Source organism: Panthera uncia (genome assembly GCF_023721935.1).
Source record: "Panthera uncia isolate 11264 chromosome B2 unlocalized genomic scaffold, Puncia_PCG_1.0 HiC_scaffold_24, whole genome shotgun sequence".
NCBI classification, from domain to species: Eukaryota; Metazoa; Chordata; class Mammalia; order Carnivora; family Felidae; genus Panthera; species Panthera uncia.
Window position 1 is genome coordinate 49602655 of NW_026057580.1, and position 24968 is coordinate 49627622.

Below are 24968 nucleotides of genomic sequence, written 5' to 3' on the forward strand. Positions count from 1 at the left end.
TTGGGATTAAATAAGACAACTACAGCAATCTATTTAATGACAACATAATTATTCTTTGAGTAGCACTGTGGCCTACGAGAATCTATAGAGAGTAAAAATTTCTAAACAAGTCCAGATGCCCTGTACCATCCAATAATCCTTGTTTTTCATAGTTTCATCTTTCATCTGTCCATGAGGCTAGGAAACCCAGTGGTTCTGGGCCAGACAACTCCGGGGAGGGGGTGCTGGGCCTAGGACCCAGCAAAAACAGATGACTTGTCCCACAAACCTTACACTGTGCAGCCCCAGACTTTCCTGCCGCTCTCATGCCCCTGCTCAGGCTGACCCCTTCATCCACAGCAGCACTATCTAACAGGACTTTCTGTGATTGCGGAAACATTCTCTAGGTCTGCACTATCCACATGCGGCAATTGAGAAGAGCACTTGGAAAATGTGCCTAGTGCAGTGGCAAGAACCGTACTTTTAACTTAAATTTAAATAGCTACATGGCTAGTGGCTATCATATTGGACGGCACAGATCCAGTACGTACTTTTCTACATGTGTGATGTGCGTCTAGCATGTTCATCTCCAAATCTCCAACCTTCAAGGGGCAGCTCTGGGGTGTTTTCTCCATGAGACCCAGTGTTCCCAGTAGAAATCATTCTCTCCTTCCTCTGCACTCCCATTACACTTTGAACCACTACTGTAGCATTTAACACTTTTTAACTTGTAGATATATGTGTACACTGTCCTCTATATATGCATACCCTCTCTGACAGCTGCAACTAACGCTTGTTCTTAGTTTAAACATCCCAGTGCAAGGCATGTTTAAAATGTTTGTTGCATGAATCTATAATAGCAACCCAGCGATCAGCATTAACAATAAGTAATTTACAAAGATTGCTGTGCAGTAAAGGATTAGCCTTGACAAAAGAAAGGGTTTGTGTCGGCCTCAGCTCCTTGGAGGTAATTTCTAAGCCCTTGGAATATACTGCCTAATAGGAGAGTCTTTACCTTGGAGCCTTGGGTCAAGCCAGATAGTCTATACTAACAGTGTGATTTATGATGGAGGCCTAAGGATAAGAGTTGTCAGTTCAACCTCTGAAAGGGCTCGAGACTAAGGTCAGCCAGATGGGCAGTTAGCTGTATCTACATTGGCCAGCCCCTAATAAAAACTCTGCACACCTTGATGGACTTGGGTACATTTTCTTGGTTGGCAATACTTGGTACATATTGTCAAACATCATTGCTGAGAGAAATAAGCACTAACTGCATGATTTCACTGACAGAGAATAGTTAAAAATTGTGCCTGGTCTCTCCTGCTCCCTGCCCTAAATGCTGCTTTCCTTCACTGATTTTAATCTGTATCCTTTTGCCACATCCAAGCATAACTGTGAGTATAATGGTTCTTCTGAGTTCTGAAAGTCCTTCCAGTGAATTATTAAACCTGAGAGTGGTCTTGGGAACCTCCCAAACTCGCAGTTGCCCAAGGTAATCTATGCCATATTATTGCCTGGAGGCTGTCCTGTTGAGAGTTTAACTCCTCAAAACCCAGTCCTCATCACACAGCCTCTGTACTGGTAGGGTTGGTGGCCAGAGATGGTGAGTCTGGGTCTCAACAGGGACAGTGGAGTGGCAAAGCATAGGGGTGTCTGGGACCAGGATCACACAAGGAATGGGTATGGGAACAGAGGAAATGGGTGGGTAACTGACGAAAGGAAGGACCAGAGAAGTGGAGATGCATAGGGCAACCGTATGGCGGTTGTGGTGCGGGAGAAGTGAGCAGATCAGGGATGTACGGGCCCTTGACTTGAAACTTCAGGAGGCTCTGGTACCTACCTGTGCTCTAATATTCAGGAACTAAAAAGCTCTGCCCCTGGAAGTCAGGAGCTGCAAAGCAGACTCCACAGGCCAGAGTTCACTTGATTTAAGGCAGGGTTATACTCTCTTCCTGTACCATTTGTATACTTGTGACCAAAGGACTAGATGCTCAGACCCTGAGCAGGAAGGTAGAAAGGGCAGCAGGTAGGGGACAGAGCAGAACAGCTTCTTTTATTAAACAAGAAATCTGAGCTGGGCATTGCCTCCCTACTCCCCAGATCAGCCCTCTGATTCCAAGTGCTGTGATTTTTTTTTTTAATTTTTTTTTTCAACGTTTTTTATTTATTTTTGGGACAGAGAGAGACAGAGCATGAACGGGGGAGGGGCAGAGAGAGAGGGAGACACAGAATCGGAAACAGGCTCCAGGCTCCGAGCCATCAGCCCAGAGCCTGACGCGGGGCTCGAACTCACGGACCGCGAGATCATGACCTGGCTGAAGTCGGACGCTTAACCGACTGCGCCACCCAGGCGCCCCCAAGTGCTGTGATTTAAAGAAAAGGCCCCCTTCTCAAAATCATATCCTTTATATTTCCATAAATACTGCTAATTAGAGGTTCACTTGAGTTAACTAGAAAACACCTAAAATAGGATTAAGAGGAATGGTCATTCACAACTTACTATAGATTCAATAAATCAGATTGCTTTCCTAATTTGAGCTTAGCCACATTAGAGGAAAGCCAATGCCTTGTGGAAAGGAGAAATCATTCCAGGGTGCAGGGGCAGTTCTGCCCACCCTTGGGGTGGGGGAAGGGGTGGACACAGGAATTATTGAGGTCATCTGTCTGCTGGGGGAGAAGCCCAGAAAGGGAGGTAGGATGGCATGTGGAACACATTTCCACAGCAGACTCATGGCTCCTTCCTCTCCAAGACCAAGTTCTGTTATCACCCATTCTCAAATCCCTGGCCTTCTCCCCAATACTATACTTGCCCTGAATGGAGATTCCAAGAAAGAAGTATTAAGCTGGCCTTAGGAGGGCCTCACAGGAGACAGAAAGTGCTTTTCTAAACAGACATAGAAGTAAAAGCACCAGCAAACAGAACAGATCCATGGGGTAAGTGGGGGCTTGGAGAGAAAGAAGGGCAGAAGTACCCTCTGCCATATGTAGAATGAGTGCAAGCTTAGAGAAGTTCTCTGAGAAAAGAGACTTCTATTTGTTCGTTTTCACAGTACCTGGCACAAGGTGGGTGCTCAATATTTAACGAATGATTGAATGGATTGCAAAATCCTGTGAGTTGCCAGACTCACACAGGTCAAATCATTTCCAATCAGGGATCTGAGCTTTTTTTTTTTCCATCCTAGGTAGGCACTTAATCTAGTTGTACGGGTTTACATATTTTTTAATTCCTATTTTGAATCCTATTTCCTGTCTCTTATCCATAAAGCCCCTAAGCTTGCCCTTTATTCTTCCTTGTTCCTTCACAACTGAATCCTGGGCTTCCTTAGGGTATCAGAATATCTAGGAGGCATTTGAGTCATTTTTATGGGGGGGGGCTCTTGTGCTCTTGTTTACACACAAGAACAGAAGAAGACAGTCCCAATGAGGCATGAAGTAGGACACAGAACACACCGTTAATGAGGAGCAAACCCATGAGGTCAGGGAAAAGGGAGCTGGAGGGCTCCTGGGCTCCTCTGAGAGGGGGTACTGCCATCGTGGTCCAGGATCTGGTGGTCCAGGGGCAGCTGCTCCGTCTGGTGAGGGAAGAGTGGTCAGCAGGTCCATGTGCAGACGGCTAGCCAGGCCCCATAGGTGTCTATGTCCTTTCCCAAGCATAGCCTCAGGGCTTCTAGGAAAACACTGACCAATAAATTAAGTTGAAAAATATGTAGGAGGCAGGAAATATCAACCTGGAGTACTTGTCAATGGCATGGGTGTTCTGGAAGATGCGAAGACCCATCTGGCCCTTCAGAAGCCCCTTCTTCCTAGAGGAGTTGGATTCATTGCTCACAGCCAGATGGACCACTATTTTGTCTTGTCTTTCTTCTTCTGTCAGAATATGGCTTCGTGGGTACCCAGCCAGGCTGTTGGCCTCAGACTCAGTGTAGCTTCCATCCAGCATCATGGTTCTTGAGTGAAGCATTCCACACGTGCAGGGGAACTGCAGGCAGCAAACACAAGAGAGGTGGCAGGCATGTTTAGACCCTGTGGAGGTGCAGAGGAGGTGGCCTGGGCCGAGAACAAAGCCCTCTGGCTACTCAGAACCACAGAAAGGCAGAACTAGAAGGATCTCCAGAGATCACTCAGTCCAGTGACTCTCTGCCCTGGCTGCATATTAGAATCATCCAGGAGCTCTTTAAAATGGCCACACCCAGGCTCCACTCTAAACGAATTAATTCGAAGCTCCCCAGGTGATTCTACTGTGCAGCCGGGGTCCAGAATCACTGATTGAGTTCACATGCTCTCAGCTGCAGAGAGGCGAAGACACAGAGAGGCTATATAGTTCTCCTGAAATTACATAGCTAGCGTCAGAGTCAAAACTTTAAACCTGCACATTCTCATTCCAGTTGTGGGTCTCCACCTCTTTGTGCATGAATCAAAAGATGACTAGGTAGGAAAGTGTCCTTATTCTAAAGCATAAAAGGTCATGGTGCCTTCAATGCATTTTTATTATTTTATTTTATTTTTTAAGTAGGTTCCATGCCCATTGTGGGGCTTGACTTCACAACCTTCAGATGGAGAGTCACATGCTCTACCAACTCAGCCCATTAGACGCCCCTGCAATGCCTTTTTTAAGGAAGGAAATGGTTTCACTTAACTTCTTTCCAAAATTTGAGTCAGCAAAGAGTGGGCTTCTAGCTGGCACCATTCAACAATTCATGAGCCCATATTTGTCAGGTGAAGGCTTGTTATTCTTTTCAACAACTCTATATGGGAAAGTTCATTTGATTATAAATCAAAAATGTTTAAATATAATCCAAAATCATTTGACAATGACCGATGCGCAGATTATTGAAAATCTGAGTGAATGCCACTCAAATGCTAAAGTAGAAAAGGTTTGAATAGAATTTTAAAAATAAATTCTTAAACGATTTAGCCTATTTGGAGGTAGTGTAGAAATATTTAACACATATGATGTGGGCATTGAAAGACTATTTTTGAAAAGGTAACACATCCTCTTTTCCTAAAATTTAAAAGTCCCTTATGTTAAGGAGCTATTAGCCACCTAGACGTGCATAAATGTGGGATTTTCATATCCCCTGATCTTTATACCTTTTAGGAGAATGCCCATTTCGATTGGTGCGATGATGAGCAATGATTTGGTTAACAAGTTGACATTTTATTTCTTATTGAGATTAATGAGAGTCTGAATATGAAAGGAATTGACTTTCCCTCCCTGTGCCAAAGGCCTATGCACATTGCCTGAATTTCTCATTTCCACTGTATCTCATGCTATGGGTTAATATACTGCAGTGCAGTGTATATAGCATAGTATTTCCAATGAGTCTAAAGGCTAAAGTTGTATGTGGCTGAATTTTCACTGGGTCAGAGCGCAGATAAACACAGGAATGTTCAACTCTAGAACTCTCCTTGCCTGGTCATAGGACATGGAGGCACCGTCCCTAAACATGTTCAATAGTGTTCAACAGTGACACTTTAGATACTATACTATCTAGATGCTTTAGATACTATACTATACTAGATACTCTAGAACCCCATAGCTTCAAAATAATTTTTATATACACTACTTCATGAGATCTTTACAATAACCCTGGGAGGAAGGAGAGGTGAGGGTTCAGCTATACCATTTTTACAGATGAGGAAACGGAAGCCCAGTATAAGTAGCAGAATTGGACCTAAGGATCCAAGTCTTCCTGTTCCTAGTCTTGATCTAAAGACTTTCTGCTTTCTGGGATCCTTTGTGGTAGAAGCTAGAACCTACTCTAAAATAGATCTCCCTCCTTTTGCATAAACATCGCCCTTTTCTACACACAACCCTCCTTCCTGCCATTGTCATCCAACCAGTAGCTTGAGCTAGGACAGGAAATGAATGAAACTTGTCTCGCCTTTTCCCGGAGCTTCCGCTCCTTCCGCTCCTGCACCGTGGTCAGGTAGTTGACGGCTGCGTACTCCAGCACTGAGAGGAACACGAACACAAAGCTGACCCAGAGGTAGATGTCCACCGCCTTGATGTAGGACACACGGGGCATGGAGGCGTTCACACCCGTGATGATGGTGGACATGGTCAGCACGGTGGTGATACCTGCAACATCCAGCTCTAGTTCAGCCGCCGACAAGGGTACAGAACTGCTCCCACAGTCCACTGAGTCACCGTGTTATATTCTCCATCTCTTAAATCTAACGAGAAATCCCCGGGGCATGGAAACATCCATGCTGAGGATCTGCCCCACAGGCAGCAGGCAGCCCCCCTCCTGGCCAGCTCACTGCTGGTCCTCTTTCATTCTACGCCCCTTGGGGGACTGGGTCTCTGCGATATGGCTGACCACATCAGCAGGGCTTCACGGAGGACCCATCCAGATGTGGAATTTGAAACAGTGAGTAAAGGACACCACTAAAGGAAACTTCCCACACCACAAGGAATGGTCTTTATTCTCTCTCTGGGCCACGTTAAGTCTCTGAAGACTGTGGAAATTCCCAGAAGCCTGTATGCTAGTTTCTTCCTCGCTGTGCCTTGCAGGTTAAACCCTCACATTTCTGGGAGCCCAGTCTGATTTTGTCCAGATTGACAACGATGAGCTGTTACGGTTCACTCTGGAATTTAGGGTCTGCAAGGACTAAAACCACAACTCCAGGGCATACAGCCCTTTCCCTCCCCCCAAGTCTCCTGATACAGGCCCTGCTTTCAAACTCTCACTCTGTGCAAACAAGGCCAACAAACAAAATTCTTGTATTTACAAAATAAATTTTTGGCATTTGCAGAATTGTCTTATTCATCAACGTAGTGAGCTCTAACACTGCTGGTAGTGGACATCTATTCCCCAGACAAGCCTTTTCCTTCTGAAATGACTCGAGCAAAGCCGATGCAGTTGTAGCTCCCTGTGGTTTTCATAAAATAGTCTAGGAAGCTGAGAGCAGTGTGGGAACAGTGAGGGCAAGAAGCAGGAGGCAAGTCTGCTCCTTTTGGCTCTGGCAGCCAATCAGTTAAGAACTCTGAATAATGATTTTACTTTTTCTTTCTTTTAAAAAAAAATTTTTTTTTTTTTACTGTTTATCTTTATTTTTGAGACACAGAGAGAGAGAGCATGGGTGGGGGAGAGGCAGAGAGAGAGGGAGACACAGAATCGGAAGCAGCTCCAGGCTCTGAGCTGTCAGAGCCCGACGCAGGGCTCGAACTCGTCACCTGCGCGATATTGACCAGAGCTGAAGTCGGATGCTCAACCGACTGAACCACCCAGGCGCCCCTACTTTTTCTTTTTATAGTGATCAGTTATGAAAAAATAACCACCCTATCACACCTTATCACATGCTTTTACCCAGTGAAACTCTGGCGGGCACAGCTCTGCGGTCGATCCAAAAGGACACCCAGGACAGCATGACCATCAGGGTGGCAGGGAAATAGGTTTGGAGCAAGAAGAAGAAGATGTGGCGTCGCAACGTGAAGTTAATGTACAGACGGTTGTACCAGCCTGGGGGACACAGGAGGAAGCAAGTGAGGTTCAGTGAGAGAGGCAAAAACAAACTCCTTCCCTGGGTTCCCCCATATTGCTCTCATCTCCAGCAGAAAGTTCAAAGTGAATGATCATTGACTTAATAGAATATATCTCCTTTCTAAAATCGAAGCCCTCTCTCCTATAAACACATTTATTCATTCAATATTACCTAATTTCTCTCCATAGCACTTTGGGAAAAGGTAGAGAGATCTAGGTTTAGCTGCTTGTTTGGTATTTGTTATTTGCAAACCAGGACCATATTTCCTGAGGACTCACAGCTCAGGAACCTAAGACAGGGGGACTGGTTCTATTTTATTGATTCCAATACCAGTGAGGCAGGAGCCCGCAGAGCTGGGATCTTATCACTATTCCCTTTGTTGTAGATTATCAGCTGAGCCAACCTCCACATACATCACAAGATGAGTGGTTGTAAACAAAGACTAAAATGGTAAGGCTTCAAATGATCCACAAAATCGATACCCAATCACTGGGACCACAGATGGTGGCAAGGACAGTATAAATGTATAAAGTGGACTGAAACTGTGTGCACACACCTACCCCACTCCCATCTCAGCCCAGCCTGGGATGCTGACTCAGTAGCTTGCAAGAGGGCCCAGAAATCTGTTTGTCAAGCACACTGCCCTGATGGTTTGGATGCAGGAGGACCTCAGGCTGCACCCAGAAAAATGCTGCTGAGGAAGGGGACAAAGCCCAACTGTCTGGCGTGGAAAGATAGTACTGAGTCAGGGAAAGGAAGGGGTGGATCAATAGGGAAAGGCTGGAACAATAGGATGGGTCCATTAGAAGCTTGGCGCATGGTTTACTATGTAAGTTCCTGGGTTATTTCAATGAGGTAGGTGCTTTCAGTGGAGTGGATAAATAGAAAGTACTCTTCAACTATGACAGAAACTCCCAATCCTTTATTCATACCACAGCGCTTACCCAGTCATGTCAGATTTTCCACACTTAAATTGGCACCCATGAAGCAAATCACATTGTTCCTTAGGTTTGCACAGGGTTTTTCTGGAAAGGCTGAGAGTTGCCCTCATTCTGCTAAGGACTATTCCACTATCCTTTCCTTGGAAGAAAATCAGGGAGAGTTGCCTTGGAAACACTAGGAAGAAACCAGGATCCTTAAAAATGTATACTCTGGGGGTGCTTGGGTGGCTCAGTCCTTTGGGCTCCCAACTCTAGATCTCAGTTCAGGTCATGATCCCAGGGTTGTAGGATCAAGGGATCAAGCCCCATGTTGGGCTCCATGCTGAGCATGGAGTCTGCTTAAGATTCTCTCTCTCTCTCTCTCTCTCTCTCTCTCTCTCTCTCCCCCTCTTTCCTCTCTCCCCCACTCATGCTCTCTCTGTCTTTCTAAAATAAAGAAATAAAAGGGAGCGTGGGTGGTTCAGTCTGTTGAGTGTCTGACTCTTGATTTTGGCTCAGGTCATGATCTCATCATTTGTGGGATGGAACCCTGCATCAGGCTCTATGCTGACAGCACAGATCCTGCTTGGGATTCTCTGTCTCCGTCTCTCTCTGCCCCTCCCCTACTTGTGCACGAGGGCGTGTGCATGCATGCACTCTGTCCCTCAATAAAAAAAGAAAAAAATATTTTTAAAAAACAGTGGCACATAATGAAAAGTTATGTAAGACATTCTTAAAATTGGTTTTAGAAAGAGAGTTGGTTTGAACTTACCAAGAAGATATGAGAAAAGAAAATTCTGTGGACATACATATCGACAGAAAAGGGAAGAAAGGGATGAGGACAAGCACTGTGGGCATAAAGTGAAGAAAGCTTGAGCTGTCTAAACACTAACACAACCTTGACTGAGGCTCGAACTTTCTCCACGTTTGATGTTGGGGACAGAGGGGTGTGTGGGGGGCAGATGAACAGGGAGATGGTGGCCATGTGGGGGCAGAAAGTAGAACAAAAGCTTTCCACAGAAGAGCCTGGGCTTCCCAATACACAAAGAGTAATTAAGTGAGAAGTCCTCTAGGGTCCTGTAGCTACCACAGGGCTATCGTGGGTTGAATTGGGATATGTCCAAGTCCTAACTCCCAGTATCTGTGAATGTGAGCTTATTTAGAAATAGAGTCTTTGTACATGGAATCTAGATGAGACGAGGTCATATTGGATTAGGATGGGCCATAATCCAACAACTGGTGTCCTTAGAGAAGAGGGAAGTGTGGACAGAGAGACACAGAAACAGCAGCATGTGAAGACACAGAGAGGGACGCAGGGAGAATGCCATATGATAACAGAAGCTGACATCAGAGCAATGCAGCACCCACCAGAAACTAGAAAGAGACAAGGAAAGGTTCCTCCCTAGAGCCTAAGGGAGGCGCATGTCCTGCAGACTTCTGGCCTCCAGAACCTTGGCAAATACCTTCCAGTTGTTTCAGGCACCCAGACCGTGGTACTTTATTATGACAGCCCTCTGAAAACTACTACAAGAGCTCACAGTGAGATTAGAAAGGGACTGACAAGTGCATCCTCTCAAAACTTCAGACACAGCCCAGGGTCCAGGATGAGTTACACCAAGCATTAAAAATAAATCTATAGATTGAAATATAAGTAATAAATACATTTCCTCGGAAAGCTATCATCTATATCATTAAGTCAAATAAACTAGATTACCGAACAGCATGTAAAACATGACCCCACAACTGTGCAATTACATAATTAAAGCAAGATGTTTGCAAGGGTGTGTTCCACTTCGTTAGGAGTGGTTGCCTCTGGCCATGAGAGACATGACAGCAACTTTTTAAAACCCTGCTTTTAAGTGCTGCTAATGTTTGGTAGAACTATATGTTATTTAATAATGCAAATTCATTTTCATTAGAAAGGGAAAAGTTTAAGGTTGGAGAATTCTCATGTGTTTTCTTCCACATTTGAATTAGACCATGGCAAACATTAGCTACCAGTGCTGCTGTAGAAGGCCAGTCTGGAAGTGGTGTGAAATTTCTGAATCAGAAACTGAGACAGGGAGATCTTCTCATCTGTTTTCAGGGATTCATCCCCATTCTTCCAATACAGCATCAGATCTTCATCTGTATATGCATCTTTGGGGAGAGGAAAATAAGTTAATTTGACTCCTTTGATTCTGACGCAGGCTGAAACAACAGGGAAATCCTACACCAGCTTCGGTGAGAACAGGTCTTAACACTGGCAGGCAGTACGTGGTCTCACATTACTAAAATGGCACAAGGATTGGACAGGGAAAAAGGCAAAGATCTGTCATTAAGAATACGGATACTTACAGCTTTCCAGCTCCAAAGAACAGGTCTGGGAGTCCAGGGGAAAGTGGCTGAAGTCCATGTTGCACATGGCAGTGACTGTAATCCTAGGCAACCCAAAAGAGCATATTGGCTCATGCAGTGAGTTATTGGCATGACCAAGAGCAGCTGCCTCTTCACGCCTACTTCAGCAGTTTGGAAATCCCAGTATCTAAGTTGCAGGACCCTAACTTTTAGAGTTCTGTCCTTCCATAAGACATGGCCCAGGTCCCGGCTACTGAGGGTGTTGGCCGTCAGTGGCCCACATCTGCACCCTTCTCTGGGCATTGCCCTCAGCCAGCGGGGCTGCCTCCCTCAAGGATGCCTGGTTGGTTATGCCCTCCCCCCACCCTCCACCACCCCAAGGCTATTAGCATTGAATTCTGGTGAAGCATACAAGCAGGCCAAGAAGATGTGGAATAAGCCTGTGTAACACTCATTAGTCCACAAGTCAATCTGCAATAGCACTCAATAAACAGTAGCTATTGTTACCTTTTTTTTTAATGTTTATTTATTTTTGAGAGAGAGAGAGAGAGTGAGCAGGAGTGGGGGAGAGGCAGAGAGAGAGAGGGAGACACAAAATCAGAAGCAGGCTCCAGGCTCTCAGCTGTCAGCACAGAGCCCGACGCAGGGCTGGAACTCATGGACTGTGAGATCATGACCTGACCCTAAGTCTGACGCTTAACTGATTGAGCCACCCAGGCACCCCTATTGTTACCTTTTTTAATCTTTATTACCAACAAACTAGAATCATAGGCTCTCAGGGGTGGAAGGTATCTAGAAGGGCATTGATTCCCCAAACTCATTCGAGCCTAACTAGTCTCCTAGCCTGAGTTTAAGATCCCAGATGACGGGAAGTCACTGGCTACTAGGGTGATCATTTCATCTTTAGAAAGTTCTAACAGGTGTCAGGAGACTTGGACCATCTGTATAGCCCACAAGCCTAATGACAGCGATAAACTCTTCAGGGCCAAAGAGACTGATCATATATAGTAGAATGGCATTAGACAAAGAAACAGTGACCCCATGGGCATTTACCTCATGCTGTACAGCACGTGCCCATCTGGAAACACTCTCAGCATGATGTTGTCAGTGGTGGTGTCATGGGTGAATGACCTTTTGGAATGAACAAAGAAGACATCGGGGACCCAGATCTTCTTTACCAGCCGGCCATCGAAGGTCATGCTCTTGTTGTTGGTGCTGGGAAAAGCCAGCCTCTCATCCTTCCAGTAATGCCGCAGGTACAGGGTCATGGTGAAATCCTATGGGAGTCCGAGATGACACCAAACAGAAATGCTTAGAAAGCTTCCTTTCTTTTTATTTCTTTTTATTTTTTTTTTAACATTTATTTATTGTTGAGAGACAGAAGCAGACAGAGCATGAGCAGGGGGGGGGAGAGAGAGAAGGAGACATAGAGTCTGAAGCAGGCTCCAGGCTCTGAGCTGTCAGTACAGATCCTGACACGGGGCTTGAACCCATGAATCGTGAGATCATGACCTGAGCCGAAGTTGGACACTCAACCGACTGAGCCACCCAGGCGCCCCAGAAACCTTCTTTTCTTACAGCCAACTCATCATCAACCAATGTAACAGACACCTCAGACTCAGCTTCCAGAGTTGGAGGTGACAGTTCTGCAGCCCTGTAGGACAGTGGCCGCAACAATGGTGCTGCTAGGAAACCGTAGGAAAGAGAATGGTTCATAGTGCATCATGAGGTTGGAGCCCAGGAAATTGAGCAGCCTATCCTTCAGGCTTTGCAAATGAAACCCGCAGCTGTAAGGCGGACAGCCTGGCATGGGGGCCAGCAGGGCGGGATTTCCCCAAAGTCCTGCTCTGTCTCACCTCGACTTGTGCACACAGGGCTCCTTACCGATTGGCTAAGCATTCAGTTTCGAGTTAGCGCACACTTGGAGAAACCTGTACAGCCAATGATACAAACCGTTTAAGAGAGTTTCTACCATTGGTCTTGTAGAATCTTTGAAGGCAGAAGTGTGTCCTGCCCACCATTGAATCCCTAAGCCCTAACTCCGTGCCTGGCAGGGCACATAGTAGGCGCTCAATAGATATTTGCAGGATGGAAAAATGGGGGGCATAGGAATGAATGGATGAAGGGTTGGACAGCTGCATATCTGCTATAATTTCATCCTCAAAGCTCATTCTGCCAAACAGTGTCTCCTTGCCTGCATAGTTGATGCCTTGACCAAGACTCTGACCCTTCTGCTGCAGCCAGAAGATGCGAGTGCTAAGTTATAAGTGCAAATAAGTAAATAAGTGCCCCCAAACATCCTCTTCTGGGAGCAAGGATGGAAAGACACCTAGTGGTGGTGGTCTCAGAGCATAGTGCCCACAAACTTCTACTTTACCAGCACACCTGTACATCTTCTGGCTGTCCTGCAGGGTCACCCATGGAAGGCAGCACCCTACCTGCCCAGTCCTCTACTCCCACCTCTTCCTCCTTTTGTGCTGCACTGTTTTAGGTTATGTTTGTAAACCTGTTTCTTCTGCCTCAGGGGCCTTTTTCCTGCTCTTGCTCTGGCGCTCCCCGCACTGTCTACTTCTTACCCTTCAAGTCTTAGCTGAAACGAGGCTTCTCCAAAGAGCCCTCCCTCACCACCTGGCCTCGGTGGACCCTGCCAAGGAATGCGTAGGGGAGCGATGCTCAAGGCAGGCACTGGAGAGCAGAAACTACAGAATTTCTGTCTGAAAATGTCCACCTCCCATGCTTCTCCACGTGTGGTTCATCTCACCAGTCACATCACTTGAGGAGTGTGTTCAAAATATAACGTGCTGGGTCCCACTCCCAGAAACTCTGGTTCAGGAAGACTAGGGTGGGGTCCAGGAATGTGCATTTAACCAACTCCCCAAGTTACTTTTACCCATCAAGCCGAGAATCTCTGCTCTAGGCTTCAGTGCACTTGAGCCAACTGAGTGAGTCCCCGTTTTACTCCCTGCGGCCCCTGCTCCACCAACCAGGGGACAGCCTGCACCCATGCAGCCCCACCAGCCACGGGTGCTCACAGAACCTCAACCCCAGGACTCCACACCAGAGGCTGCCCCACCAAGGGCCCTGAGTACCATGTCCACTTCCGAGATGCTATCCAGGCTCTCCACCTGCACGTCCACACCCACCGGGATAGCAGGGCCTGCAGAAGAGCAAAGACACCTGGTGAAGGTACATTTCTATCTACCACTGGGTCAGCAACCCCAACCCCCTTCCTGGGGGTAGCCTGACTGGAACAGGGGTGAGGCAGTGGCTCGAATTCTACGAGGGGTTTTTTCTTGCTACTTCCTGACATGTTGGGTGCCTCAGCTTTCTTCCTGAGGGCAGGGACTGTGTCTGCCCTATGTTGCCTTTCCTGGGCCAAAGAGAATGTTTAACCCATGCTTGTTGGATGAACTGATGAACTGGATTACTACTTTCTACATCCCAGGGTTATCTCTGTAGGGTCAAGGGAATAATGCTCTAGTGCCTGAATAGGGACCCTGGTCAATTGTCCTCCTGTGACATCTATAGAGGACAGATAGTGCCTAATGGCCTCTGATTTGGGCTTGGGACACCTGCATGCCCAGGGCTAGATTTGTTCGATTATTCAAACTCTACCTACAGAGGACCTAACAGATACCTGGGATCCTGCCCTCTCGAAATCTTCAGTCTGCTGTGAGACAAGATCTCTGTGCAGTCAGATCGCTGCAAAAGACATAACTGTACAAGATTTTTAAACCCTTTCAGGTCGTGTCAGATGAGAAGTAGGAGAATACATAGCACAGGGGCTTGACACTCAATTCCACCTGGCCTGTGGCAAGATTTCCAAAACCATGTTTAGCGGTGGGTTTATCTGTGGCTTCCTGTTCTATGTCTTGGGCTGGATGATGGTTACACTCACTTTGTGACAACTTAGTGGGTTGCCCACTTTAATCTGTGTACTTTGTGTGTGTATGTTATACTTCCATAAAATGTTTCTTAGATTTTAAGATTTTTAAAAAACTTTTTTTACATTTGTTTATTTTTGAGAGAGAGAGAGAGAGAGAGAGAGAGAGAGAGAGACAGAGCATGAGTGGGGAAGGGGCAGAGAAAGAAGGAGACACAGAATCTGAAGCAGGCTCCAGGGGCAGAGCCCGATGCGGGGCTCGAACTCACAAACAGTGAGATCATGACCTGAGCCGAAGTCGGATGCTTAACCGACTGAGCCACCCAGGCGCCCCAGATTTTAATATATTTTTAAAATCTAGAATGGAGAAAGCCAAAAATTTGTGTTTATCAAGCATATTAACACATGCTATTATAGTTATGGACAAAAAAAAAAACATCTCTGAGAGTCAGGTGGCAGGTGGACAGAGGGCATGAGGCCAGCCCGGTGGCACCTGGAGCCTGTGAACCCTGGCCAGGGGGTGCAGAACGAGGGCACGCTGACCCACTGTGGTCTGAGCAGGGAGAACCTTAGGGTGGCTGGAGGAGTCTGGGTCTTAGGAAGAGACCTAAGGTCTGGGAGGGACCAGAGGGTCTGGAAGGTCTGGAAGGCACCAAGACTTTGGTCATGGGCTGGGAAAAAGGATGGGAGACTCTGACATGGAGTAGGAACCAGAAGGCTCAATACTCAGTTCTAGCCCAAACTGGGGGGCCAAGGGTCCTCATGGAGGTAGCCTAGAGCATTGGATGGGCTCACCAACTCCCACAAATGTCCCCCGTACACCTGCTAATACTTGCAATCCCACCATTGAAGATTCGTTTTTTGACCGAGTCTAATAGAATGGAAGAATTTTATTTATTACTAGTGGAATTTAATCAGTATTTCCTATATTCTGAAACATGAAAGTAAATGAATACAATGCTTTATTTTTTATTTTTACTTTTTCCCTCTCGGATAAATTAGGGGGTAAGCTGATCTTTTTATTTTCTCGTATTTTTCAACTGAGAGCTTAGGTCAGGGCCCGTGAGACGTCCCTGCTCTAACAGCTGTGTTCTCTTTTTATTCTAGGCTCCCAGGGTGCTTTGAAGGTGCCAGAGTGCAATGTTCAGTGTGGGGAGGAGGCTCCCTCCTAGGTCTGACTGGTCTGCCTTTCTCCCCCAGGGGGCTTGCAACATGAGGGAGAGTCTGCGGGCAGCCTGGCCAGGGTCCTCTCCTAGTACCCAGACCCTGCTCCCTTTCGTGGGGCTATGTGCCCCCAGCATTGCCATCGGGGAAGTGGGGCTGGTTAATTCCTTCATCCTCTGGACCCTTTGTTGCCAGAGATGTTAAAACAGACCAGAGTCTGAGCTCTTAACCCTGGCACCACTGCCTCTCATGGATGTGTGCTGTACTTGACCGGCTCTCCTTTCCCCCTCTCCCTTTCTCTAAAGTGCCACGGGATCTGCAACATCAGGTCATTCCAAGAGCCAAAGGAAAGAAACAATATAGCCATCGCCCTCTTTGAACCTACTTCCCAGTGGCCCGGTTTTCAGATAATGGGCACGGTGTATGAATAGGAGCTGGTTTTGGCAAAGGACATTTTCAAGATAAAATATATCAGCTTGCTTGCAGCCTGTTACTGTGTCTCTCTGTTCTCAGGGCCTGCCCTGCTCTCCACAGCTGCCCTGAGAGAAATGTGATAATGCCTGTGAGGATGACGTCAGTGCTCCGGAGGTACTGCCCACGTGGGAGTGCAGGCCAAGTTCTCAGGAGACCTGGGTCATTGGAGGTAAACAATCTGTGTGTTCAGGAGGCTCTAAAGCTATATTCCTAGGGACTCATATCTCAAGTTTGAACAGAACCAACAGCTCTGCCCTCCTTGGTCTGAGTGCAATGGAGTTGACCTTTGCCTTTGGCGTGCACTAGTAGGGCTAATGTTTCCAGGCTCTCCTGAACTGTCTATTTTGTGACCCTTCCTAACATGATTTTGGGAGAATTCTTCCAAATTACTGGATTTTCTCCTCCTTTCGTGAACAATTTTATGTTTTGAGTAAGCCTGGGTCCCATAAAGAGACAGAAAAGCCTAGTTAAACTAAGTAGGCATTCATGTTTTGGCCTCTTCACACTGCTACAGATTTTGCTGCTTTAAGAGAGGGATCTGGTAAGCTAAATAGAAGTCACCAGTGGGATTTCATGCAGTATAGCCAATGAGGTGACAAATGCAAGGCAGTATAAGGGAGATACCTGTGTAGTCAAGCATTTTCTCGGTTCTCAGCCTTCCTATCATTTCTCCTCACATGGTCCTAAAAAGCACACTTAGGAATTTATCCATTTTTGAAATTAAAATATATGTCATTTCTTCCCCACTGGCTCCAAGAATAAATATGAGACAGAATTTTCAGACAAACTAAAACAGAGAATTTGCCAACATGTGTCCTGCCCTAAATGAAGAGGTTTTTCAAGCTGAAGGAATTTGATCCCAGAGGGAAAGCTGGGGATGCAAAAATGAATAAAGAACAACAAAAATGGTAAACATATGCACAATTCTAAGTAAACACTGACTATGTAAGACAATACTTTATTTTATTTTGAATTTTATTTAAAAAATTTTTAATGTTTATTTATTTTTGAGAGAGAGACAGACAGAGCATGAACGAGGGAGGGACAGAGAGAGAGGGAGACATAGAATTCGAAGCAGACTCCAGGCTCTGAGCTGTCATCACAGAGCCCAAGGCAGGGCCTGAACTAGTAAACCTTGAGATCATGACCTGAGCCGAAACTGAATGCTTAACCAACTGAGCCACCCAGGTGCCCCATAAGACAATATTAATAACGTATTGTGGAAATGAAAAAGCTAAACAGAAATGCAAACAAAAATAACATTTAAGTGAGAAAGGGAATAAATGGAGTAAAAGTGATGAGGTCTTTGCATTGTCTGGGAGAACAGTAAAAGTAGCTAATTAACATACTAGTATGATAAGCCAAGAGTTCCTGTTGTTTTCTGGGAAGCCACTGACAAATAGTAAGAGTACGCATGTTCAAAACTAAAATAGGAAAGCCAAAATAGGAATAACCAAAAGTAATCAATCCACAAAAAAACAGAGAGAAAAAAGAAAGAACATAGAATTGGTTGGACAATAAAAAAGACATAGTAGGATGATAGTTTTAAAGCCAACGTATAAATTATTCATAAATAAAAATGGACTAAATGCTCCATTGAACAAACAAACATTGTCCAACTTTAGAATTCAGAAATGCTAAAGTTTGTCAGATGGGATCAAGAAACAAAACCCAACTTTATGCTATTTAAAGAGACACACTGAAAATATAAGATACAGAAAAGTAGAACATGAAATGCAAAAGATAAAACATTCAAATACTAACCAAAAGAAAATGAGTGTAGCTATATTATATCAATAAAGTAGACAAAGAGATAAATAAAGAGGCGCATTTAGTAATAATAAATGACTCAATTCACCAACAAAATATACATATAAATTTGTGTGCATTTACTGATATAACTTCAGAATGCAAAAACAAAAGTAGACATAATTGAAGGAGAAACAGAAAAATTTACATTTATAGTGGGAGATTTTAATACATCTCTCTCAGAATTTATAAAACAGGTAGACCAAAAACATCCCAGTAAGAGCACATAAGATGAAAACATTTAACAAACTTGGCATAATGGACATATATAGGACAATGAATGCAAAAACTATATAATAAACATTAATTTGAAGCACTCAGTGAACACTTACAAAAATTTACTATATACAGTGCCAAAGAACAATTCTGACAACTTTTAAAGGGTTAGAATTTATATAAACTATGAACTCAATGAACGCTAGAAATTAATAACAAAAATATAGCTAGAAGATCTCCATACATTTGAAAATTAAGCAATATACTTCTGGAAAAACTGATGGGTCAGTGCAGACATCATAATGAAAATTTTAACAAAATGATTAAAAGGACTACACATCGAAACTCATGGAATGCAAGCTAAGTGTTTTTTACAGGAAAATGTATAACTTTAACTACCATCTCAGAAAAGAAGAAATGCTTAAATTCAATGAGCTAAGCATCCATCTTTATTTATCTATTTTTTTTAAGCATCCATCTTTAAAACTTAGGAAAAGAAAAGCAATTTAAGTAGATAAAAGGAAATAATAAAAGTAAAAACAGGAAGTATTGAAATAGAAAACAAACACACAATTGAAAGGATACTGTTAAAAGCCAAATATTGATTCTTTGAAAGGACTGGTAAAACTGATAAAATTCTAAAAAGATTGGTCTTGCAAAAAGGAAAGCAAAAATAGCCACTATCAGGAACGAAAAAGGCATCATTGTATATGCTACAAACATGAAAAAAATTAAAGAAGTTATTCTGAGCAACTTTTTGCCAATAACTTTTAAAATTTAGATGAGGGACTCCTGGGAGGCCCAGTCAGTTAAGTGCCCAACTCTTGATTCTTGATTTTAGCTCAGGTCATGATCTCATGGTCATGAGATTGAGCCCTGCATTGCATCAAGCTCCAAGCTGGACAAGGAGCCTGCTTAAGATTCTCTCTCCCCATCTCCCTCTGCCCTTCCTCCCTCCAAAAACAGACAGACAGGTAACTAACTAACTAACATTAAATAAATAAATAAATAAATAAATAAATAAATAAATAAAATTTATATGAAATTATCTAATCCCCAAGAATATACAATATACCGACCAACACTGATAAAAAGAGAAATACAAAAACCTGAAAAGTCCTTTAACTATTTTAAAAACGGAGTCTTGGGGCACCTGGGTGGTTCAGTCGGTTGAGCGCCGACTTCGGCTCAGGTCACGATCTCGCGGTCCGTGAGTTCGAGCCCCGCATCGGGCCCCTGTGCTGACAGCTCAGAGCCCGGAGCCTGTTTCAGATTCTGTGTCTCCCTCTCTCTGACCCTCCCCCATTCATGCTCTGTCTCTCTCTGTCTCAAAAATAAGTAAACGTTAAAAAAAAACAAAAACAAAAAACGGAGTCTTTAAATTTTCCCACAAAGAAAATGATAGGTCCAGATGCCTTCACCAACAAATTCTAGCAAAGTTTTAGGAGGAAAGAGCACCAATCTTACATAAACTCTTCCAGAAAATATAAAAAGAATATTTAGAAAGTCAAAATCCATGTGAAAAGATGTCAAGTTATTTTATGAAGTCAGAACAAGGACTGCACTAGATAGCAAAATTACCAGTCAGTGTCACTCCTGAACATAGAATCAAAGCTCCTAAACAATATAGTAACAGATCACATCCAGCTATATATTAAAAAAAAAAAAAAAAGATAAATCACTTCTACATCAGGTTTATTCCAGGAATGCAAGGTTGTTTTCACACTGGAAAATCAAAGTCTTCCAACGTTGAATACTAGCAAGCTAAATAATTCACACTAACATTTCTACTGAAAACTAAAAAGCTGGACCAAATATAAAAATTTATTTCTGAAGACTTTGATACTAACAAAATAAACCTAGATGAGGATGTGAGAGGGAACCAGAGTCCCAAGGAGGGATATTCAATGTTTGGATCCACTTTTCCTGGGGGCATCTGCTAGCTGAGGAAGGCAACTGAGAAGCTGAAGGATGCTTTTGATGGTTTCAGGAAGCTTTGGGGCTGGGATTAGAATCCAGGGCCCACCAAGCAGGCTGCTCCACCTTAGGATCCCCAAAAGTATACCTTAGCAGTGAAGGTAGATAGGCCCTTGCGGGATATGTAGCTCAGCTTCAAATCACATCAGTCCCTACTCTGTCAGTAGGTTGAAGTTATCTGGAGTGGTAGTGGCCTCAGGCAGCACAGAGTATTCGTGCTGCCAGGCACCTGGTATAAATAAACAGAAATCCACTCTGGAGGAAGATAACACCATCCCAGGTGTTATCTTCAATTATATCTATTAAAAATATCATAAATATAATATATAGTTCATAATAAAAATAACCAGGCACACAATAAGACATACACAATAACCAGCAGAAAAAAATAGAGAATAGGAACAAGGGGCTTTAGATATTGAAATCACATCAACTTTAAAATATCTTAGTGTGGGGGCACCTGGGTGGCTCAGTTGTTTAAACATCCAACTTTGGCCTAGGTCATGACCTTGCCATTCCTGAGTTCAAGTCCTGCATCAGGCTCTATGCTGACAGCTCAGAGCCCGGAGTCTGCTTCAGATTCTGTGTCTCCCTCTCTCTCCTCGTCCCTCCCCCACTCTCTCTCTCTCTCTCTCTCTCTCTCCCCCTCTCTCTCTCTCTTAAAAATAAATAAACTCTAAAAAAATACAATTAAAAAATATCTTAGTATACTAAGTGAAATAGATTAAAAAATTAAGATTTGGAAATTCTTCTTAAAACTGTAAACTACAAAAATAGAATCAATCAATATAATCCTTCATATTAACAGAAAAAGCCTTTGCCAAAGTCAGTGCCCATTTATGATTTTTTTAAGCATAGGAATAGAAGGGAACTTCCTGAATCTGAAAAGAGATAACTACCAAAAAATAGCTACAATAAATATCATATTTAATGGTAAAGTGTTGTAAGTTTTCCTTTAATATTGAGAATGGGATGAGAATATAAATGCCACTTCTATTCAATATTGTATGGAAAGGACTAGACAGCACAATAAGGCAAGAAATGAGAAAAAGTTATGAGGACTGGAAAAAAAAGAAACAAAAGTGCCATTATTTATATAAGATTGGACATATAATTTTTTAAATTAGCAGATAAGTTATTAGAATTAATAAGAGACTTTAATAAGGATGTTGAATACAGAGTCAATATACAAAAGTCAAAGTTAGAAAAGGAAATTTGCAAAAGTGCCTTTAACAATTGCATCAAAAATACCTAGGAATAAGTACCTAGAGAAAAATCTAGCAAAATATCTGAATGTCCTCTATGAAGTAAACAATGAGATACAATAGAGAGAAATTAAAAGACATAAGTACATGGAAAAATAGATCATGGTCCTGGGTTGGAAGTTTCAATATTGTAAAAATATTAATTATCCCATATTGATCTACAGACTCAATGCAATTCTAATCTAGATCTCATTAGATTTTCCTATGGAACTTGACAAAATGCTTATCAGGAAATTCAAAGCAGCCTTTCTTGAAGAAAAACAGGGTGGGAGGATGTGCTTCAGCAGGTATCCTGATTTATTACAGAACCACAGTAAAGAGGAAGTAAAGAATTGGCATAAAAATGAACCAGTTGACAAAATGGAACAGAATGGAGAGTCCAGAAGTAGAAATACACATTTGAGGACATTGACTTATTATTTTTGTTTTTGAGAGAGAGAGAAAGAGAGCACAAGTGGGGGAGAGAGGCAGAGGGAGAGAGAGAGAATCTCAAGCAGGCTCCACACTCAGTGCAGAGTCTGAAACAGGGCTCAGTCCCATGACCGTGAGATCATGATCTGAGCCGAAATCAAGAATTGCACGCTCAACTGACTGAGCCACACAGGCGCCTGAGAACATTAATTTATTATAAAGATATCACTGCAGGTGATTGGAGAAGGAATATATCTTTAATAACCAATGCGGGGACAATTGGAAATACATATGCAAATCATGCAATATGCAAAATAATTCCAAGTGGATTATAGATCCAGATGTGAAAAGCAAAACAACAAAGCTCCAGAAGGTAATCAAGGGGAATATATTCTTATCTCAGGATAGCAATATACTTATCGAGACACAAAAACACTAACCATAAGAAAAGATCAATAGATTTACACTGAAATTAAGATTATCTGGCAAAACGAATATTTGGCATTAGAAGTCAGGATAATGGTTGCCCATGGTGGAAGGATAATTATAGGGAGAGAAGACTTCTGGAAATACTGTTTCTTGATCTAGATGCTCATTACAAGAAAATGTTCACTTTTAGATAATTCGCTAAGCTGTACGCTTATGATCTGTGTACTTTTCTGTATATATGTTACAATCCAATAAAAAATTTTTCACTGAAGAAATCAAGATCTCCTATTTATCAAAAACCACCACTGGCAAAAAGCTCGCATGCAGAATATATAAATAATTCTTAAGAGTCCCATTAAGAAAAAGTCAGACAACCCAATACAAAAACAGCCGAGACTTCAAACAAACATTTCAAAAAAGAGGAAATAAATCACAGACACACAAAATAGACATAACTCCATTTGAAACACAATGAGGTATTACTACTCAAACTAGTCAAATTGATCAGAGTCTCAACTTAAACCCCACCTTTCTTCTAGAAGGATTTCCCCAACCCCCTAATTGAGGTTGCCGGACCCCACCGTGTCCTGTTCTTTTCCTACCAGAACACTCATCCACCCCCCCATCAACCACTGGGGAGGAGGGTTGTCTTTCTGCTTTGTCAGCCTCCAAACTCTGCACCCTCACCCCCACACATTAGAGTAGGGTGGGGCAGTGATCATATTAATAGATAACAAGACCTGAAGTCAATGGCATGAGGTTCCTCTGAAAGTGTAGAAGGAAGAAGAGGAAGGGAGGATGTTGCAGGTTCTGTGGTCCCACAGGTGGAGAAGAGAGGGGTCATTTGCCAGCCTGGATTAAGGAGGCAGGTCCCTGAGTCCCCCCACTCCTATCTTCCCCAACCAGTTTGTCAGTGGGTGGAGGAGCCTCTGCTATAGGAATGAATGATCAAAATCAGAAAGTGGAAGACAAGCCCGAGAAAGCCACCTTGCCCTCATGGGGGCCAGAAGAGAGAACAGGCTCTGGAGAGGATCAAGGCCCATTTCTCTGTTCCTCTGGTGCCCCACCTGGCCTTGCATTCCCTCCTCAGCCCTCCCTCGGTACCCTTCATGCCACCTTCCAGCTGCCCCTGACTGCTTTGTCATGTCTGTGATTTGTCACTCTCCACCAGTGCCCTCATGTGGAGATCATCTGTGCAAGGCAGGCAGGGGTAGTTATCCTGAGCTCATGGAGCCCCTAGGGACAGGTGCAAGCCTTCTGCGAACCTTCTGAAATTACATAAAAAGTAAGCATGCGTGTGTGTGTGTGTGCATGCACGCCCATGTAACAGAGATTATCATTATTCAGGGAAACAAACAGATTTTCAAAGGACTCTGTGATTCAAAAGAGTCAAAAAATAAACCTACTGTGGTAGCCAGGAGTTGGATTTTGGTCCCATCATCCACCAGCAGTGTGACCTTGGGCATACATAATTTCTCCATGCCTCGGTTTCCTTATCTGTAAATAGGTGTAATTATATACCAGCTTCATACGGTTGTCATGAGGATTGAATGTGTTAATCCATGGAAAGCCCATGTAAGGGTTTGGCATATAAGATGTTCTATAATTAGTTATATGATCATTGCCATTATTATTGTGGCCTATCTCACTTACCCAGAGGGTAGAGCCTGAAACTTACTCATTGTATTTCCCTCAGCACTCACAGAACAGAGAGCCTGGCCTGAGGAGGGCTTAATACACGTTGGGGGAAGGAATGACTGCCAACCTCTTAGCCCTGGTTTCTAGTCACTGAGGGGCCACACTGTAGACCCAATTCTGCAAGGAAATCGCAGGTACCCATGGTGTTCTGCCTGCCACACCAGTGTCACTGCCCACTGACCCTGGACTCCAAACGGCCAACCTCGGGTCCTACTATCACCCAGCCCTAGCCATAGGTGAAGCGTGGCTTCACTCACCTTCAGCAATGTGAGCAGAAATAAACTGCTCCAGACTGTGCCACAGGACAAAATGGGGAAACCCAACAACAGAAAAATCTCTGTGGGCCACACTTGAAGAAGGGCTGGCAGTTATTAGCAACGCATGCTCCCAGGTACTAAGGAGTTAAAACTTGCCCCATTAAATGGAGGGAAAAAACACATCAAGGGTTTGTCCAAAGAAATACTGTGGTCATTGAATTAATCCGGCTCATGTGGCAGTCTTTTTTAAATTAATTAATTTTTTAATTCCAGTGTAGTTAACATACAGTGTAATATTAGTTTCAGGTGTACAATATAGTGATTCCACATTTCCATACATGACTCAGTGCTCATCATGATACGTGTACTCTTAATCCCCTTCACCTATTTCACCCATCCCCCACTCACCTCCCCTCTGGTAACCATCTCTTTGTTCTCTATAGTTAAGAGTCTGGGGTTTTTTTGTCTCTTTTTTCCATTTGTTTTTTTAATTCCATATCTGAGTAAAAGCATATGGCATTTGTCTTTCTCTGACTGATTTATGTCACTTAGCATTATACTCTCTAGTTCCATCCATGTTGTTGTAATTGGCAAAATTTCGTTCTTTTTTATGGCTGAATAATATTCCACTACACACACACACACACACACACACACACAC

At 43.7% G+C, this 24968-nt stretch overlaps 1 protein-coding gene across 1 annotated transcript in view; it reads right to left on the minus strand.

The window, feature by feature from the left end:
• Positions 1–3646: 3646 nt before the first annotated feature.
• LOC125937947 (gamma-aminobutyric acid receptor subunit rho-2) overlaps positions 3647–24968 on the minus strand; it is a 40694-nt gene continuing 19372 nt past the window's right edge. Inside the window, exons 3-9 of the mRNA XM_049652913.1 lie at positions 13814–13881; positions 11778–12001; positions 10725–10807; positions 10386–10526; positions 7293–7445; positions 5865–6061; positions 3647–3958 (exon numbers count right to left, since the gene is read on the minus strand). Coding sequence (XP_049508870.1) covers positions 3647–3958; positions 5865–6061; positions 7293–7445; positions 10386–10526; positions 10725–10807; positions 11778–12001; positions 13814–13881 — 1178 coding nt within the window. The remainder of the gene's footprint in view (positions 3959–5864; positions 6062–7292; positions 7446–10385; positions 10527–10724; positions 10808–11777; positions 12002–13813; positions 13882–24968) is intronic.